Below are 19,492 nucleotides of genomic sequence, written 5' to 3'. Positions count from 1 at the left end.
CAAAATTGACATTACAGGTTCTTTTCTGAAAGCTGCGGTACCTTATGGCTGCCTCTGCAAATATCTACCATTTAGCAGATGATCTGCTTGTCCAGATCTTGAAGAAGCTAGACGGGGAGTCTCTAGGCCGTTGCTTAGCCGTGTCAAGGCACCTCAATTTCCTAGTCCACCGCGTTGATCAGCTCACCATAGAGCTCCCTTTTAATTTCCAAGCGAAGATCGATGACGCAGATTTGAACAAGATCTACATAACGGAGCCCTTTCGCGAGCTGCCAAGGGGGATAAAGAAGAGCTTTCAGGCGATTAAGCACCTGCGAATCGGGCACTTGCAGCTCGTGGTGCCGATGGAGGAGACTCAAACTGGGAGTGGCATGGTGCTCAAGTGGGTCTGTGAATTTGATGGACATAGGGTAGAAAATTGTGTGATAGTTGGTGCATCCCAAGTGAAGGCTAGGACCGCGGCCACCACTGATGACCTGGAGAGGACGAAGGCAGCCATTAGAGGGGACATACAAAGTTGTCTGTATGACCGAGCCGTGGATGTCGTGGGCGATGTGTATGCGAGGTACTGCCTGGTGGAATGCGTTGAGAGGGGATTCCCAACCCTAGAGCTCGGGGGAGTGCTAGAGAGCGTGACAGTGGTGGATGCTAAGAGCCAAGGATCACTCAGAATACGAAGGCAGCATGTTCAGGAGTTTGGGGACGGTGTCGAAAAGGCCCTGCGAGAAGAAGTTCTAGTGGAAGACCAGGAATCGGAGATATCTGCAATGGGAGACCAAGACTTGGAGATGGATGCAATGGAAGAAGAGCCAGAACTAGAGATAGACGCAATGGAACAAGATCACGAGTTGGAGATACCTGCATTACAAGAGCACGGGTTGGAGATGGATGGAACAGGAGAGAACCCATTGGGAGAGGGCCCAATAGTTGAGGAGGAGTTAGCAGTAAAGATGAGAATGAGGGCTGCACATGAAACCCTGCTGGACCTGCCGGGCGGGTAGTGATGCGGAATGCAGCGTTGATGTTGGTGGCGTTCGATGATGGCCTGCTAGCAAAAAGAGAAGCTGTTTTCAAGGCTTTTAATGGGATCTTTGGCATGGCAGCCAACCATTTGATCAGAAACATGTCAAATTTAGATTAGAAAACATGTTTGAGTGTATGATAATGTAGTTTGCAGCTCTTTTACTAAGGAAATTAGGATTAGTAGTGTTTCAATGTCAAAACCTTACTTACCCAAGCCCAGGCCTGTGTGCCAGATTAGTAGTAAATATCCATGGAACAGAGGTCATGTATTCTCAATGTACCCATTCCGGATTTGTGAAAAATCATTTTCATCAGTTTCATTTTCAGCTAATTTATGGATACTTAATAAAAACCATTTTATTTATGTGCTCATCAATTGTATTATTAGAAAATGCTCAAATTGCCTTTATTATGAATTCGTAACCTAAACAAATAAGGGCCTTTATAATTTGGTCACTTAAGTTACTCGAGTCAAATGACTTACGTAAACTTGCTTATTTGTCCCCCCCGTTTTGGAACCTAAGGTATTTACGTCTTTTAGCGCAAGCAACTTGAGTCGGGCCCCCCGTTTTGGATCCTAAGGTATTTACGTCTTTTAGCCCGACCAACTTGAGTCGGGCCCAAAATACTAAAGAACTTATTGTACATAATTCCATAATTCCATGACAAAACATATTTGGAGTGTTGAAACCTGGAACAAGCAGACATACTTAGGCCATTTTACTCAAGAGACTTAAGTAGCTTATATTACCAAAATGCCTCACTTGTTCAGGGTCACAATCCTAAAACAAGAGAAATTAGGGTACTTTTTTATGAGATATTTAAATAAAAGGAGTTTTAAGTAGTAATCACTTGTTGGTAAAATTATTGATTTAACCACAACATTAATTTTTCAGGTGGTTTGACCATTTAGTCTTAGTTTACCTTTCTTCTATCGATATCACAGCTCATTCTTCAATTATTATTGATGAGCTAATGGAGTATGTCTACCAGGTTCCATAGGATTATTGTACCATGATGTAAGTTTTCTCTTGCAAAGAGGATAAGGAGCATTTTTTTTTTTGGTTTTGGTGTTGGGGAGGGAGGGGATGGGAGGCTATACTTCTAGGTTAGCAAATTATACGCTTGCTCCCATGAGCCAAATTCCCACTATATCAGATCTGAATTGTGGGAATTTCTCTAGAAATACAGATGAGAATTGCTGTTAGTGTGCCACAGTCATATTATCTGGTTTTCTACCTTTCAATGTGAGGAGATCCGAAAAGCGTAAATAATATTGGAATCTGGATCATGATGCGTGATCTTAGTATGATAAATCCAGTATTTCCTTGCTGCATTCTTGAGCAGCTAGTGCTTGGCAGCTGTTTCCATTGCTTGTTCTAGTTGTAATGTTATCTTTGTATTATTGCATTTCGACTGACACTTTTGCAACTTTTGAAACAATCTTTACAATCTTGCCTTTTGGTTGGGTGTTATTATTGCAGGGCACAATAGATTTCTCTATTTTGTTTAGCATAAAAGTTTAGTAAGACCTATCTAGTTTACTGGTTCTCTTGTTTCTGTACACTTTTAATGAAGTTTTCCATACTATGGCCATTAATTTGTAATCTTGTGAGATGCATAAAAGTGCACAACACGTGGTTTCTAATGTGCAGTCCGTATCTTTTTGTTGCCAACAGAACAGATAAAGAACTGCATCGGTGCCAAGACATGCGCGTAAATATCAGATCGAAAGCCAATCAGATGGCTTCTGCTCTGAACATGTCAACTTTATCTAACCGATTACAACCATGGAATAATGTGGAAGCAGATATACCATTATAACAAAATTATCGTATTGTCATTGATGTTGTTCATATTAGCATATTATGGTTTTTATTATTTTCATCATTGAGTATTGTATGATTTAACCTGCTAGCATAATTCACTCTCTCTGTAATTTTGGTTTATGCAATTGAGTTCCGAAGTACATGGAAAAATAAGAAGTCGCCTATGGTTATGATTTCAGTAATGACTTGCTTGGGTGAGATAGTAAACTTGTTTCTGAGATAAACCCACTTGGATAATTATGGCCTTGTTGGCCTACAAGGGCAGATTATGAGAGGTCTTTATCTAGTTTACTGCAGTAAAATTTATGCCTTAATTACCATATTGGAAAATTTAACCTTACCTTTGCTTCTTTAATTTTCTGCATATGCATCTCTTAATACAGAACAAGATGAAGGCCTCGAAAAATTGGAGGAGACTAATCAGCAGTCAGCAATAAATATATTGCATTGGCAGTCAATGAGGAATTAACCCTACACACAGGACTCTTTGTTAGATACCTCCCTAAACCTGTCTCTCTCATCTTGATCAATCAATTGATTTTGAGGAAGTTAAGACTTGCATGTTCATTTTTGTCAAAGTTCTAAAATGAAATATCGGCATGTCCTGAGCTGGATAACTTGGATGAGCATGTGGATATGACGAGCTCTCACTTGCCGGTATCTTTTTGGTCTCTTCATATATTGATTCTTGGATTTTTTTTCATGCAGCTTCTTGCGGAGGCAAATGCCCCTTCTCTGGGTTTGAAGCTTTGTTGAGAAGGCGAACATTCAGTGGAGGGCAATAGTGATAGTTGCTCTCCCTCTATGACGCTTGGGCCATGATTCTTGTTGAGACCATGGACTTAAGGCTTGTTAGCACCATTTTTTCCGACCATGTTCTTAGGAAAGCCGATGCACAGACTCTAATTCATTGGTGAATGAGAGCATCAAGTAGCATGATCTTTCGGTTGGATCATTTTCTCCATGATCATTGAGATGCTATCATTGCTTGTGTTTTACTACGAAGTTGTAAGGCAAGATGTATGTAGGAAAGTGACCGCGGTCGGTAGCATCCCCACACCCAGTTACTACATCGTGGTATCCATTCTTACCGCACATCCTCAATTACCACCTTCAAAATATAAAAGGTAGGGGCGTGCTCAAAAAAAATAAAATAAAATAAAAAATAAAATAATACCTTCAAAATATAAAAAATAGGGGCCTGCCCAAAAAAAATAAAATAAAATAAAAAATAAAACAAGATATATGTGTTTGTGTTACTGCTTACATCTAATCTTGTGATGTACAAATCTAAATGGTACACCCCCCAATTAACACCTTCAAAATATAAAAGGTAGGGCCCAAAAAAAATAAAATAAAATAAAGCAAGATATATGTGTTTGCGTTACTGCTTAATGGTAGGGGCCTGCCCAAAAAAAATAAAATAAAATAAAGCAAGATATATGTGTTTGCGTTACTGCTTAGATCTAAACTTGTGATGTACAAATCTAAAGGGTGGGGTTTGTATGATGTTATTATCCTTAGACAATCAAAGTTGAGGGGCACCTATATGTGTTTGTGTTACTGCTTAGATCTAATTTTGTGATGTACAAATCTAAAGGGTGGGGTTTGTATAATGTTATTATCCTCTTAGACAATCAGAGTTAAGGGGCACCTCTAAATCTTGTTAAAAAGAGATTGTCGAAAACCCTTATGATTAACTAAAAACTATTTTCACCCCTAGCTATGAAATGAAATTTCGTTTTCTAAGACCCTTAAGATGGCCTAAAAATCTACTTTCACCCCTAACTAAAAATTTTAAGCTCCAGAAATGGTGTAAATCGAGCATATCAATTATCAAGACTGGATCGAATTGGTGGCCCGGCCGGTTACATTGCCGATTACTATTTTTGGTCGTCTGGTTTAAGATAAAAACCGATTTTGTCCAAAAAATAAATTAAGTTAATGTTTAATCAATTTTGGCCTGTCAAACCAGTCGATTTTAACAAGTTCGACCATCTAAATGAAGTTGGGCAAATTTTTTATTAGCAAAATGAAGTTGGGCAAAATTTTTAATATATTTATCTTTGTGAACTATTATAATTATTTTTCTTTGAAATTTGATCCAATCGGTTTGACTAGTGTTTGGATCGGACTTTGTCTGTACTAAACCTCTATACTAAACCCCTAACCAATTTAGTGACCAGTCCAATCTTGATAACACTGCTATAAAATACTTAAAGTTTTTTGTAATGGGTGATTTGGATAATATGTTACAAGATGTATTATTTTTAAGACTTGAAATACTTTATTTCATATTCATATGCATCGAGATTACATGATTTTTGGACATCAAAACAACCTTTTTGGGTAGATCTTCAAGGTGTACCTTACTTCTACATAAAAGTTGATACCTTGTATGAACATTTTTTATAGCGATACATATACTCGGCCTAGGCCACTTGGACTCAGCCGAGTAACTCGGTGGGCACGGCGAGTTTGGGGCGAGTAAGTTGTACAACCTATTTTTCAAGGTTAATTATATTACTACCTCAAACTTATGTTAGTTGTATTCAAATGGTTTACTGGATAACCCTAATGTATAAATTTTGCCCCAGTCTACAAGGTGTATTTATGTAGATAGGGCTAACCAACACACTAGTCTATTGTTTTTATTAATAAAAGTGACATTCATATTATATATAAAAAAAATTTCTCTTTGTTTTTTTAAAATAATATATGAGCTCAACTCCGATGAGTTATTTGGACTCGTCCGAGTAACTCGCCTTCGCCAGGCTTGAGTACCTTGTAACAAAAGAAACACGGTAACAAAACATATTATGAAGTTTTTATAGGGTCTAGGCTTTATGAAACAAACTAAAGCTTCACTTCAAATGATCGTTTGGAAATCAATTTCCAGCACCGATAATAAATTTTGAAATTCACAAAATAGTAAACATCTTACCAATCCATGAATACTTAATTGTAGGATGAAATATACACGCCTTTTAGAGCTTAAAATTCTAAATTTTTTCACAATTAATATGTAAAAGATCCAATCCAAGAGATGGGGGAAGAAAAACTCGATCCAAAATTAGAAAAACCAATTTAAGAGAGGGAGAGAGAGAGAGTGAAAAAAGAAAACTCAACCAGAGAGAGTGAATGAAATCGCTTATATGCGTCAATGGGCATGCCCTCTGATAAGTAAATAAAATGAACAAAATCTGAAAAAATAGAAAATAAATAATAATAGTAATTAAACCTGGCCTCCCGATACTTCGGTAGAATATATTTAGAAAAGCAAAAGTATGCAAAGGGACATCTACTTTTGGTATACTTCTAGTCATTGTTTAAAAAAACGCCGAGTCGAACCGGACTCGCTCGGTTCGACTCGGGAATCGCCATGGACGGATCGAATCGGCGAAAAAAATGGGAATCGTCCGGTTCTAGAGAGAACCGGAAGATTCTGTCTAGAACCGGACGATTCTGCACAGTGACTCGCCGATTCACTGTACGGAATCGGCGAGTCCCGTATGAAATATATATATATATATATATTTTATTTATTTATTTATTTTTTATTTAATCCATGATAGATTTTTTTGTAACATTTAATCGATTTTTTTGTAATACATGATCGAATTGTTTTTTTTTTTTTTTGTAATCCATGATCGAATTTTTTGTTTTTTTGTTTTTTTTTGTAACCCATGATAGAATTTTTTGTAAAACATGATCGAATTTTTTGTAATCCATGATCGAAATGTTTGTTTTTTTTTCTTGTAATCCATGATCGAATTTTTTGTTTTTTGTTTTTTTTTTGTAACCCATGATAGAATTTTTTGTAATCCATGATCGAATGTTTTGTAATCCATGATCGAAATGTTTGTTTTTTTTTTGTAATCCATGATCGAAATGTTTGTTTTTTTTTTTGTAATCCATGATCGAATTTTTTGTTTTTTGTTTTTTTTGTAACCCATGATAGATTTTTTTGTAATCCATGATTGAATTTTTTGTAATCCATGATCGAATTGTTTTTTTCTTTTTTTGTAATCCACGATCGAATTTTTTGTTTTTTTTTGTTTGTTTTTTTTTGTAATCCATGATCGAATTTTATGTAATCCATGATCGAATTTTATGTAATCCAGGATCGAATTTTTTGTAATCCATGATTGAATTTTTTGAAAATTTGTGATTTTTTTTTTTTAATCCATGATCGAATTTTTTTTGTAATCCATGATAGAATTTTTTGAAAATTTGTGATTTTTTTTTTTAATCCATGATCGAATTTTTTTTTGTAATCCATGATAGAATTTTTTGAAAGTTTGTGATTTTTTTTTTTAATCCATGATCGATTTTTTTGAAAATTTGTTTTTTTTTTTTTTAATCCATATTATTCAAAGAGAAAATGAGAGAGATGATGATTCTGAGGCCACCCTATCCCAGCCATATTATTCACATATCGAGTCCCAACAGCAACAGTATAGGGATAAGCACGATAGTGCAGGTGAGCATGAATGATGGACAATCTTCGGGGATTTTAGATTGGGAACACAACAAAATACTAACACTCAGGGATTTAGGAATAGTCAGACGCCTGCTAATATCGATGATTCGTTTTTAGATCGAATCAATGAATTGTTAAACGAATTCAATCAATGGCACTAGCGTGACCAAGAAGAACAATAACGTCGTCTATCATTTTATTTTTAGATCATATGTTACTAATTTTATGCTTTATTGTAGTCCATGTATGTTGATATACTTATTCCATGATAATTCTATGTTTATCCTTTTGTGTGATGTAAATTAAATGCTGAATGACGGTTCATGCAGGGAAAGAACATATTAATATTCGCATATTCATTAAAAAACATGAAATTTCTTAATGGAGTACCCTCATTTCTTATTGAATTCCAAAAAAACAATATTTATAATGAATTTTAATAATTTTTTCGGATTTTTTTTAAGCTTTATTTTGACCGATTCACCCAATTTTCGATCCGGATCGCCGATTTGTCGATCCGGATCGGTTTTTTGGGAGCCCGATCGGGGTCACCAATCCGTTTTTTAAACCATTGTTTCTAGTAGAAGAAGGTTACAATCGATACGACCAGCCACATTTTAAGTCCCATGGTTGTAACTTGTAAGTATGCTATTGACTAAATTCAAAGTATAAAATTTTCTCATATTTCATCATATACCTCAAGCTATCTAAGTTGACATCTAAGAAATCATACATCTCAAGCCATCTAAGTTGACATCTAATAACTGATAGTGATTACAACCTCATTATAAAACTAGTAAATTAGTCTCATAGTATACAATCCTTTTGGAAAATAAGGACTATTTCTAGGCCAACTCGAGCTATTCCAAATTCCAACTTGGTGCTTTAAAAATACTAATCATGGGTGGTTCGATCCACTAATTTTTCAAAATAGTAGCCGTCATATTTTATTGATATTTTTTGTTTTATATAAATGAGATTGTATACTATGAGATCATTTATTTTTGTACAAAGAGGACATAATCACTTTTAACCCTTAGACATGATTTTTAATAGATGAAAGTATGTCACACATTTGAGAAATTTTATTTTAGGATTTGTGCCCGAACAATGACACATCCTAAATCACTAGGGGGTGGCAATGGACCTAGACCCGACCCAAAACCTGACGAGTAAAACCAACTTAGGACCGGGTATGAGTATAGAAAAACCTACCGGGTCAGGTCTGGGCCCAAATCTTGGGCCCAAACAGTATTTGGGTCCAGGTCTAATCGAGTCTAGTTTGGCGCCCTCATATATTTTTTGGTCTTAATTTATGAAAAATAATTAAATATATAGATATTTAAATTTTAAGATTATCTACAAAGATACCGTTTATTTTTGGGTGTGGTTTATATAGAGCCAAAGCTCTAAACAATCAAAGTAGAGGGCACCTTCAAATAGTATTAAGAAATGTCGTTTCAATACTAAAAATCTTAGTGATAGTCTTAAAATATTTTTTCTTCTCTAATTATAAATTTAAAACCTAAAAAATAGTGTAGATTGAGCAAAACTTGAAAATATTGAAAATTGACAGTCCAAAAATGTATTACAAGATAGTTTATTTTTAAAACTTGAAATCCCTTGTTTTTTTTCATGTTCATGCATCTTGATGTTGAGATGATCAATTTGAGAGTATTTAGCCATCAAAACAATCTATTCTAAAGAAATTTTTAAAGTGCACTTTAATTTGATTGTTCAGAGTTGGGCTTTATATAAATTTTTTTCTTTATATTTTGTACGTAAAAATCACTATCTTTCTTGTTCCTTAAACTTTAAAAAGGGTGGTGGTTATAAGGGTGTCGTTCATAAAAATAAAAATAAAAATTTAAAAAAAAGGTGGTGGTTATAAGAGTGTCGTTTATAAAAATAAAAATAAAAATAAAAAATTAAGGGATTACCTGAGCCATCCAATTTGACATCGAACGAACGAGTAAATGATTTACCTTCTTGTACAAAAGATGTCAAACGGGGCATGTGGCTTCTGCCGCAGTTGCAAACCTTTTAAATCGATCCTCACTGGTATAGCAAGGTGGGGGAAACTCTCTCTCTCTCTCTCTCTCTCTGCGAAAAGAAACCATGAGTTTATCACTCTTACAGGATTATTCTTCCGAAGAGGAAGGACCTCAGCAAGAAGACCCATTTTCTCAAAGCGACGAGGATACCGAGAGAGAGCACAACCATCTCTCTTTTTACCAATCACCCTTTCCAAACCCCATCCATTCTCTCAACAGTAATTCCCTTTTACCATCTGCACTGGAGGCTTTCTCTGAGGTACCTTGCCCTAATCCTTCTCTCTCTCATATGAAGTTTTAATTGAGGAACTACTTTCTCACACTTCTCATTGGGTCCCGAAAGATCTCGGGCCCCCCTGGATTCTTGAACAATTGTGTTGCCGAGCACCCTTCTTCGAGTGCTTCAGAGGAGAGGCGGCGCCATGGAAGCCGGAGATCGAAGAAAGAGAATAAAGATCTTCCTCCAGGTTAGCTCTCAGCCAGCAATTTCATGGTGATTATCGATTTCTAAGTTTCACTTCTCTATCATCCATGGTTAAATTTTTCGAAAACCATTAGAATTTCTCATGCTCGATATGTTGAGTTCTACTGCTCATCAAATAACATGTTCCTTTCGATTAGAGATTAGACAGTACTCAGTAGAATAGATAGTTTGAACTTCTTCTTCTTTTTCCCTTTCTTATGCTTTCTAAATGAAGTTGTTGGTTTGAAAGTTGAGGTAGTTCCATTCCTAGCATGGTTAGAGGACCCCTTTCCTTGCTGAGCTACAGAAGAAAAAGAAAGAAAGTTGAGGAAAGAAAGTTGAGGCCTATATCCAAAATTGGCCCACTTTGTTATTCGGTGTAATTGTTGACTGTAACTGGATGCTTAACAAATATGTATTTGCGAAGTTTGTTCCATCGAAATTTGATATCCACATGATAAGTTCTGTAGATATGGGAAAGGGGCTGGGGTCATGGTGTTAGCACTCCTATACCCTAGTCACCACTTTGTGGTTTCCATTCCCACCACTAACACCACCCCCACTAACACCACCCCCACTAACACCTTCAAAAAGCTAACTCGTAATCTACTTGAAAAAACAGGTAGGGGCCTATCTTCCCTACTGAATTATCCAAAAAAAGAAAAAAAGTTCTGTGGATTTTATTATGAGAGTTTTATGTCAATTTGCTCCCATAGTCATCTGATTCTGTTTGTATGCTGGTCGAGAGATTTCTTTTTTGTTGTTAACATAGTTTAATGTTCTATTCTATATACTAAAATTTTTAAACTAAATTACAGTACAATGATGTATTCTCAATCACTTTTGATTGGGAGTGATACTTTTTGGCCGTAATGTCTTTCTGTAAAAATGTGAGAATCTGAGGGTTACTGGCTTCTCTTTTCCCCCTTCTTCTTCTTTTTTTTTTTCTTTTCCTTTTTTTTTGGGGGTGGGGGGAGCGGGGGGAGCGGGGGGAGGGGCATGGTTAGTGGTGAAAAAGAAGGTTGGAAACCCTTAATGCAAAATTCAAGATTTAAACACTTAGTCTCCCTCATTCAAACAATGCCTGGATATTAGTGTAGCTTTGAGGGATTTGGGATATGGAACGTCTTTTAAAAGAATTGATTCATCACTTGTTGGGAACAGAGACTCGCTCGATTATCCCTTGTGGTGAACCCCCACTGCAACAAATTCATTACCTCAAAAACAACTCTCCAATCAATTTTTTTATTTATAATAATTTTCCAATCATTAGCAAAGTGATTCGAAGAATTTGAACACCCAAGAACAATATACCATGCAACAACTTTGGGGATTAGAGAAGGAATCCAAGAGGAGTAAAATAGGGACACCTAGAACTAGGACAACACACCACAAATGACAGTCCAAACACCAACATACAAAGATACATATTTCACCCTAATGCTACTTATATCTATAGGAAACCAAAAAAGATATGATTCCATTATCTTGAAAGATTTATAAGATTCAGGTAAATAGGTGATTCACCTCACCATATACAAGAACTGTTTCCCCTTTCCACTACCATAAAAATGCCATCGAACAATTCTCCATTAATGACACCATGACAACACCATTCTGCCACTGAATTGGAATTCTTATGAAATCACCCAAAACTAGGGCACATTCTTAGTTTGGTCTCTTTCCAAAAGGAAGAGCAAAAAACGCCGAATTTGAACTTTCCCTAAACCTCAGACAAAACCATCCAAAGGGGTCTCCCTTCCTTCTTGGCTCATAAAACCCCACCTTTAAGTGATACTTAAGTAGATGACATTCCTTGATCAAGAGACATTGGGATGTGATTTTGATATCAGTTATCGCAAACTTGACACCACCATCTTGCGCTGTGGTGATCAAATTAAACCTTATGTATAAAGATCGGCTAGAGTTGAAACCAATGGACACTCTTGGGTCTTGGCACCTTTACAAGATCACTGCCATTTTGTTCTTTCTCCAAACTATCGTGTGGAAAGTTAAATGATTCCCTACCTAAATATTTGCCTAGAAAATCTACTTACATTCTCCAAGGCAGTATTGTCGGAGTAGCTACGGTGACCCAAAAATTCTGTCAAAGATCAACTTAGAAGCATTTTGTGGATGCTTTCCGATTATGTTCTGGGGAACATTTTGTTCTTTTAAATTAACTAAAATAAAAACAGATAATATGTGGAAATCTTTGAGAAAAGTTGAGGCAAAAAAATGATATTTTGGAACTGCATAAATGCAGTGTATTTACTTATTCACATTTAACTACCAAATTGTAAAAGCTGTTTATCAATCACTTGGGAATTGACATTAAGATAGATAATGCATATAAAAGAAACTTGTGTCTATTCATAGTTTCATACTAGTAATATTGCTTGCCAACTTTAGGGATCTCAGTGCAGAACTAGATCAGAAATTTCTGAAATGGGGCCATAAAAGTCCACTCAATCATCGAAAAACAAGTTTGTATCGAATCTCAAATTTTCCTTTTTAAAAGATTAGAATAAATAGTTTTTCAATAATCAAGTCCTAATGCTTATTATGAACTAGATGGTAATAAACTTACGAGGAAGAGAGTATTATGATTTTCCTCTCTGATAAGTCGTGATAATAGAGACTGAAGCAAATTAACTCAACCTTACATTGTTTGTTATTGGAAGTTTGTTATCCAAGACCACAACCCAAGGTATTGAGCTAGGGCAATTCAATCAAGGGATCGTGTTAAAATATGAAGGTAATACATTTCAGATTTTAATGAAAGTTGGACATGGTAAAATACACAAAGAGAGTAGCTTTCCACATGAAAACCAACCCCACGCCAGAATAAAAAAAGAAAAGAAAATCAATCACTTAGTAATAGAGTTTATTTTCTTCTTTCATGCCAAATAAATAGATTGCTATTTTACCTTTTCAAGTTCAAGAATTTTCTTAGCAATGATTTACATACTATATATTTTTCATAGTTAGATTAGAAACACTTCTGTTGTATTTTCTGAAGGGTGCTAATTCTTTGCACCCACTCTTTGTGACTGCACTACAATGCCAACTCTCAAGTCATTTACCTGTTGCATTGGTAAATGTTAGACTTCAAACGTTCTAAAATCTGAAAGTTAGATATGTAAAATTTTCAAGCTGCTCAAGGCCTTCTGCATTGGTTCTTGTGCCTAGTTTTAGCCAGTTATTTGGTGCAAAACTTGAACTTGAGGAACCACTTTAAATCCTATTTTTCATTCTTTATGCACAATCTCTCCCCCTAGCCAACAAACCAACCATGCTCTTTCTCCCATGCAAAGTCAGATTTGTTTCCTACCACCATTATTTCTACCCTGAATCACACCCACCCATCCCTTGTGCATGCATTTGTGCCTGCACACACATAATGGTGTTCTGCTTGCCCATTTGCCATATTGGTGTTCACCATGTAAAATATGGTGAGTCAAATAGTGAGCTACCTCGCTATTTGGTCATGATGGGGAACAAGGTTGTCAAATGTGAGACGTGGACTCTATGCACTATGTGCCTCAATGCACTCTCAATATGGGTGCTTCACTTCTCATGGGATCAATAAATTTAAAAAAAATTCAAAATATAAGAATACAAAAATTTTTAACTTCCTATTTTTCTTTGGGTTAATTTACGTATGGACCATGTTAAAATTAACGGAATTACCTTTGGTTCATATTTTCAGAAATTTTACATCAAGGTCATTCTTTTGTCTTTCCAATTTTTCCTCGATTCGATGTTGCAAACATCAAACCCTTTTATTTTTCTTTTTTTTTTAAATTTTTTTTGGCATTTGTGGGTTGGTATGATTTTTTAGACATCAGACCACCCTACAATATAATCTATTCTTTTGTATGGGGTGGTCTGATGTTTCAAACATAGGATTGGTAATACTTTTTTTTTTTTTTTTTTAAGAAAAGCCCAATATGTGCCAGTCAAATGTATGGAACATCGGACCCCCGTACAATAGAATAGATTAGAAACATCGAACATACCCACATATACCAAAATATTAAAAATAAAGGGGTTCGATGTTTGAAACATCGAACCAAGGGTAAACTTGGGAAATTAAAAAAATAAAAAAGGACCTTGCTGTAAATTTTTTGAAAATATGGACCACAATCGGGCGTGGTTGCGGCCCAATTGCGGCGCATCGCTTCCAAGGACTGTCCTAGCTAGCCCTTGTTCATTTTTTATTGCACCTAGGTTCTGATACAACGTGTTGCTTACATGGACTGCCCTAGCATGAGCATATAACACAGGTTCAAGATTTATGAAAAACTGTGGCAAAGTTTACACTAGCTGCATTACCAAACACAACGCTCATCCTTTATCTGGGCTTGGGACCGGCCATGGTGGAGTATGCGGCAATAACATAACATTCCAGTTGAAGATCTCGACTTCGCCCACCTGGAATTAGAGTGGGTGGGAGAAGTGGAGATGTCGATCTAGAGTTTTATTTGATCTCTGCATACCAATGAAATTTAAGGGGAAGTTTTATACAACGGCTGTAAGATCAACCATGCTTTATGAGATTGAATGTTGGGCGGTCAAGAAACAACATATCCTTAGGATGATAATAGCTGATATACGGATGTTGAGAGGGATGAGTGACAAGGCAAGAAAGGATAGAACTCGGAATGAATAAATACTTTAGGGGTGCCTTCAATAGGCGATAAGATGAGGGAAATTTGACTTGGGTGAGCTGGCCATATGTAGTATCAACCTAGAACATCACCTGTTACGAGGCGCGATTTGGTTCGAGTGGAAGGCTCTAAAAGGAAAAGGGGAAGGCCCAAAAGGATATGGATGTATGTAGTGTAAAGAGATATGATAACTTATGAGTTTGATTGAGGGTATGGCCATTGATAGAGCAGAATGGCGGAACAAGATCTACATAGCCGACCCTTAATAGTTGTGATAAGGCTCGGATGATGATGATGATGATTTTCTAATGCAATTAATATGCAAAATAAATTAATTCATCCCAATAGGCAAATACAAAAGAACATATATTGTACCAAGTTATCAACCAAGCACTTCAAAAATAAAATAGCATCTAGCAACTGAGTACATTGTAGTATATAGCCAAAACCAAAACCCAAACTACCAAATACTAAAGAGTCTAATTGTCTACAACTACTTAACAAAGTGTGCGACATCCAAAGACCAAAAGCTTATGATATAAAAAATAAATCGTTCTTTGCCTAAACATAATGTCCTGGGCTCTTCCCTCCATTAACATTTCAAAAAAATAAATAAAAGAAAGAGGTTATATAAAGTTACGACCTTAAAATGTAGAAATAAGTTGCACTTAAAAATTCCATCGTAAAAGGCTGTTTCGAAGTTGGAAAACCCTCTAATTGATCATCTCGACATCGAGATGTATGAATATGAAAAGACAAAAAAAAAAAAGATTTCAAGTCCCAAAAATAGTGCAACTTGAAACACATTATTTGGACCATCCATTTTCAAGATTTTCATGTGTTTATAGATCTACTTGCTTTGATCCATTTTTGGAGTCTAAAATTTTTAATTAGAGGTGAAAATGGATTCTTAGGCCATCCTAAGAATTTTTTACACCAAAATTACATCTTATGATAAAATTTGAGCGTGCACTTCTTTTGATTGTTTAAGGTTGCAACCTTATGCAAACTACACCCATAAATAAATATGTCTTTCCCCAAAAATCCATTAAAAAATAGCACAAAAATCAGCTTGAACTTTTGCCCAAAGAACCCATAAATTTTATCGAAATCTTTGAAATTAAAAAAAAAAATCAGTTTTTTATTTTTTTTTCACTTTATTCACCTTAAAGCCATAAAAAATTGGTTCTAAAGATTTTTTTTTTTTGTGGGGGGCGGGGGGGGGGGGGGGGGGGCGGAAGGGAGGAGTGGGAGTGGGTATACCCCTCAAAGGAAACCCTTCTCCCATTTACGAGGGAAAATGAACAAACTGCCCTTGTTCATGTGCATTATTCCTTCCCGAGCAGGTTCTTGCTCGGGGAGGAATCTAAAGGTCTTAAAATTAGCTGGAGTAAGACAGAGCATATGTAAGGAGGAATCTAAAGGTCTTAAAATTAGCTGGAGTAAGACAGAGCATATGTAATGCAACTTTAGCATGATAGAAGTAGAAACAAGGCTCGTCATCCCCACTTAATTATCCAAAAAAAAAAGAAGTAGAAACAAGGAATTAGTTAAGATTGATGGTCAACAAGTACCTAAGAGATATTATTTTTTATATCTTGGGTCGATAATCTCTGAGAATAGAGAGATTGAAGAATATATCATGCATAGAATTAGAGCTTGGTGGACAAAGTGGAGATGTAATTATGGAGTCTTATGCGATCATCGCCTTACTAATGAACTGAAGGGAAAGTTATAAGGTGATTGTAAAACCAAACACACTTTATGATGAAATATTGGGCGGTTAAGAAACAATATATCCATAGAATGAGTATGACTAAATTGAGAATGTTGAGCCCGTATTGGATAACTATGGATGGGAAGCATGGGTGCTCCCTCTAGAGAACTATTTAGTAAAGAAATCTTGGTTCTTGGTTCTTGGTTCTTCACCGAAATGGGATTCTTGATACTTCTCGTTGTTCCTGAATCCTATTCATTATTTTATTTTTCTTACAAATGGTATGCTAGTTGGTATGTATTTTATCAAGAAAGCAGAGCAACCAAATGGATAGCTTGTCCAAGATGTCCTTGGTTTAAATAAACAAAATAGCGCACTTTGTGTGTCGATAGCAATTATGCTACATTTACCCTCTCTACCAACATTACATGGTTTACTCTATTTTCATTCATGCAAGCAGGGAGCATGGTTTCAGGACTTAAGAATTTATTTGGAACTATGCATTGTCAGAAAAGGGAGGATTGGTATGATTAACTTGGTTAATGTCATCATGTTGCTTAGCCTAGATCCTTTAGAATTCTTCTTTGAAGGATGCGTTAACTTTTATTGATTTGGAATTTGAGGTTTGTTGTATTTGGGATGTGTCTCAAGGTTGCACTTGCCTTTATAGTGGATATTTTTGTGCTTGGGTTTTGGTTCCTCATGGTCTGTCCATGTGCAGTGGCGACCAAGAACAATACCGGCTAGGAGGGGTGAATTGGTTCAAGTAGAAAGCTCTAAAAGGGCAAGGGGAAGTAAGCAAAAGAGATATATTGACCTGTAGTCTAATTGAGGGTATGGCTCTTGATAGAGCAAAACAACGGAACATGATTTGTATGTCTGACCCCAAATAGTTAGGATGAAGCTTGGATAATGATGTTGATGATGATGAATTGATGGAAAGAAACCCATAATTGGTTCTAGTAGAAATTTTTTGAAAGAAATTCCCAGCGTTTGGGTGATTTTGGTCATGATTGAGTGAAAAATGCCAATGCATGAGTACCAACTGTAAATGCACATGTTTTTCGGCTGAGTGAAGAAAGAAAAATGCTTTCTTGAAATTTTTAAAGATGGTTTGCGTATTCTACTTTCTATCATTTCGGGTTGTGGACCTATGAGTGAAGCTCCGATCTGATGTGTCTGAAACCCAATTTCATGATCTTTATGTTTCTTGCCTATACTTTACCAATCAATTCTTTTCTTTCCTTTTTTTTCTTTTTAATTTCTCTGGTCTGAGCAAGAGCACTTTGAAACTGATGGTATGTTGTTTTTTAGGAGCCGTTGTTGAGGCTAAAGCTCAGTTAGTTGCCATTCGTGACCGAGTGAGAAGCGATGTGGAGGGAAACATTCCTCAACCTTCTTCCGCAATGCCACCTCCTGCAAGTTCTCTGGGAGATAGCAAGCGTGTGCCTGCGGCAACCCTGCCTGGCGCAGAAGATGCGGCAGATCTTCTCAGGTAAGTTCCTCTTCTTTCTATATTAGAATCTCAGAAGCTAAGTAATTAAATATTTTAATGAATTGAGTATCAATCTATATTATGACGAATGAATGATTTGAACCCAACCCGGAATTTAAATCCTAGCTTCTCATAGGTTCTGGGTTTAACTCAATTTTTTATTGTTCAACGTACCTTTTGGACATAGAATACCAAGAATTGTCCTCATTCCAATTCTAAGCTCTCTCACATTCACACTTATGTGAAGCCAATTCATTGATTAAAATCACTTTTTTTTTCTTCTACGGGAACATATATTGTAATTTCTAAAGTGTGTCTAGATTTATGTAATTTTAGTATATTTTAAATTGTCGTGTCTAAAATCTTCTTGGGTCCGTACAATGTAATCTCTCTCACACATAAAACTCTTGGGACTAATCTGTTTATTAAAACAATATATAAGTTTTTGTTTTCCTTTACAATTGTGCATTGTACATGGAAACAACTAGTTTGTGTGTGTAGATAAAAAGTGACATATGTAAACACAATTTATATCTTTGTTTGAAGAATGTGCCTTCAATGTGGGATACCAAAGACATTTTCAAGTGCTCGTGGAGGGGTAGTGTGCCCTGTATGTGAAGATCGCCCCCCTGCAAACCCTAACATGGAAAAGAAGAAGGGATCGACAATAAAGGACAAGGAGAAGAGCAAAAGAATGAAGGGCCAATCAACCCATGCCTCGTGGAAAAGCGAAACCGAAATGCAGCTGCGGCAGCAGTTTGATTAACTGAGTCCATACATTTGAGTGTTCAGGGATACTAATGGAGTTTACATGCTACCAGTTCAATTAGCCATAAAAAATATAAAATTCGCAGGTTAGTTATTTAAGTACTGAATTCTAGCTTAATTGTGATTCATCCATGTGGTTGTAGTTTAAATCAGTGAAAATTTTATCCATTTCTCAAGATTCATGCATCATATTTTTAGTTTTATTTTCATATATGTGCATCACGATGTGTTTTTTTTTCACATATATGTACGTCAAAATGCGGTTGACAGAAGACAACACATTCAGAATGAAAATTTTGTTACTAGAAAGGTAAAACCAAATTCATGAATTGCTGCAATTTGCAATCTATCCAGAAATCTCAACCTGCCTACATAAGTAGGTCGAATAACTGTTCACGATTAGGACTTCTATTCAGCTAAAACAAGTAGAAGTCCTAATCGTCCCCAACCAATCCTACTTGTTTTAACGCCTCAAGTCCTTGTTTCAACGCCACTCTTTTTTCCCAAGCCCTCCCCTTGTATATCCTTATGCAAATCCTTTTTCCTTAATTGTAGCTAAATTTGTACCCAAATCCTAATCGTCCCCAACCAATCCTCTACTTGTTTCAACGCCTCCCTTTTTCCCTAAACCCTCCCCTTGTAATCCTTTTTCCTAAATTGTACCCAAATAGAAGTCATAATCATTCCCAACCGATCGTAATTGTCTCTTCTTCACATCCTTGTTTCAATGCCACTACTAAATAAGAAGATCCGAATTGTCTTCACATCCTTGATTGTTTCTTCTTCACATCCTTGTATCCTTGTTTCAACGCCTCTACTAAATAAGAAGATTAGAAGTCCTAATCTTTTTAACCAATCCTAATTATCTCTTCTTCACATCCTTGATTGTCTCTTCTTCACATCCTTGATTGTCTCTTCTTCACATTCTTGTACCCTTGTTTCAACGCCTCTACTAAATAAGAAGATTAGAAATTGTCTCTTCTTTAC

The 19,492-nt window shown here is 36.0% G+C and overlaps 1 protein-coding gene across 1 annotated transcript; it reads left to right on the top strand.

Annotated features, from left to right (window-relative positions):
• The first annotated feature begins 9,360 nt into the window (after positions 1-9,360).
• LOC18422465 (plant/protein) lies at positions 9,361-18,681 on the top strand. The gene is made up of 4 exons (XM_006826882.4): positions 9,361-9,648; positions 9,733-9,856; positions 17,557-17,737; positions 18,284-18,681. The coding sequence occupies exons 1-4, from the start codon at positions 9,454-9,456 to the stop codon at positions 18,501-18,503; spliced, it is 720 nt and encodes a 239-aa protein (XP_006826945.1). The 5' UTR covers positions 9,361-9,453; the 3' UTR covers positions 18,504-18,681.
• Positions 18,682-19,492: the final 811 nt, after the last annotated feature.

Source organism: Amborella trichopoda, chromosome 4 (genome assembly GCF_054954075.1).
Source record: "Amborella trichopoda isolate Santa Cruz 75 chromosome 4, AtrichopodaSantaCruz75HAP2 v2.0, whole genome shotgun sequence".
NCBI classification, from domain to species: domain Eukaryota; kingdom Viridiplantae; phylum Streptophyta; class Magnoliopsida; order Amborellales; family Amborellaceae; genus Amborella; species Amborella trichopoda.
This window is presented reverse-complemented; position numbering and strand designations above follow the sequence as displayed.

Bases quoted from the DNA above. Each gene is read 5' to 3' on its own strand.
- LOC18422465 (XM_006826882.4), top strand. From the start codon at position 9,454: ATGAGTTTATCACTCTTACAGGATTATTCTTCCGAAGAGGAAGGACCT. The intron at 9,857-17,556 runs GTTAGCTCTCAG...GTTGTTTTTTAG, and splicing joins GAATAAAGATCTTCCTCCAG to GAGCCGTTGTTGAGGCTAAA. The intron at 17,738-18,283 runs GTAAGTTCCTCT...CTTTGTTTGAAG, and splicing joins GATGCGGCAGATCTTCTCAG to AATGTGCCTTCAATGTGGGA.